The sequence below is a fragment of the Crocuta crocuta genome, unplaced genomic scaffold (genome assembly GCF_008692635.1).
Source record: "Crocuta crocuta isolate KB4526 unplaced genomic scaffold, BGI_CrCroc_1.0 scaffold466, whole genome shotgun sequence".
In the NCBI taxonomy this organism is placed as follows: Eukaryota; Metazoa; Chordata; class Mammalia; order Carnivora; family Hyaenidae; genus Crocuta; species Crocuta crocuta.
This window is the reverse complement of record NW_027529672.1, coordinates 7,934,136-7,934,356: the sequence shown is the minus strand read 5'-3', so window position 1 is coordinate 7,934,356 and position 221 is coordinate 7,934,136. Positions and strand designations below refer to the sequence as shown.

Genomic DNA, 221 nt, shown 5'->3' with positions numbered 1-221 from the left:
TGGAGGCGGCGGGGCCCCCGGGGTCCTGGCTGCCACTGGGCGGGGCCTGGGCGGGGCAGAAGGGCTCGAGGGACCCGTGCACGCGGGAGGGGATCTCCACGACCTCGCCCGTGCCCTGCGGCGTGCTGTAGGAGATCTTGATGGCCGGGCTCCGCGGCACCCGCGCCTTGGCGTCCTCTCGCTTCTCCCTCTTGCTCCTCCTCGCGGTGGCTGTGGAGTCG

The 221-nt window shown here is 74.2% G+C and overlaps 1 protein-coding gene across 1 annotated transcript in view; it reads right to left on the bottom strand.

Annotated features, from left to right (window-relative positions):
* The window catches only part of PWWP2B (PWWP domain containing 2B), a 19,392-nt gene that overhangs the window by 14,704 nt on the left and 4,467 nt on the right, over positions 1 to 221 (bottom strand). The window contains 2 exon segments of the mRNA XM_077762920.1: positions 1 to 10; positions 12 to 221. The exon segment at positions 1 to 10 is cut by the window's left edge and continues 824 nt beyond it; the exon segment at positions 12 to 221 is cut by the window's right edge and continues 25 nt beyond it. Coding sequence (XP_077619046.1) covers positions 1 to 10; positions 12 to 221 — 220 coding nt within the window.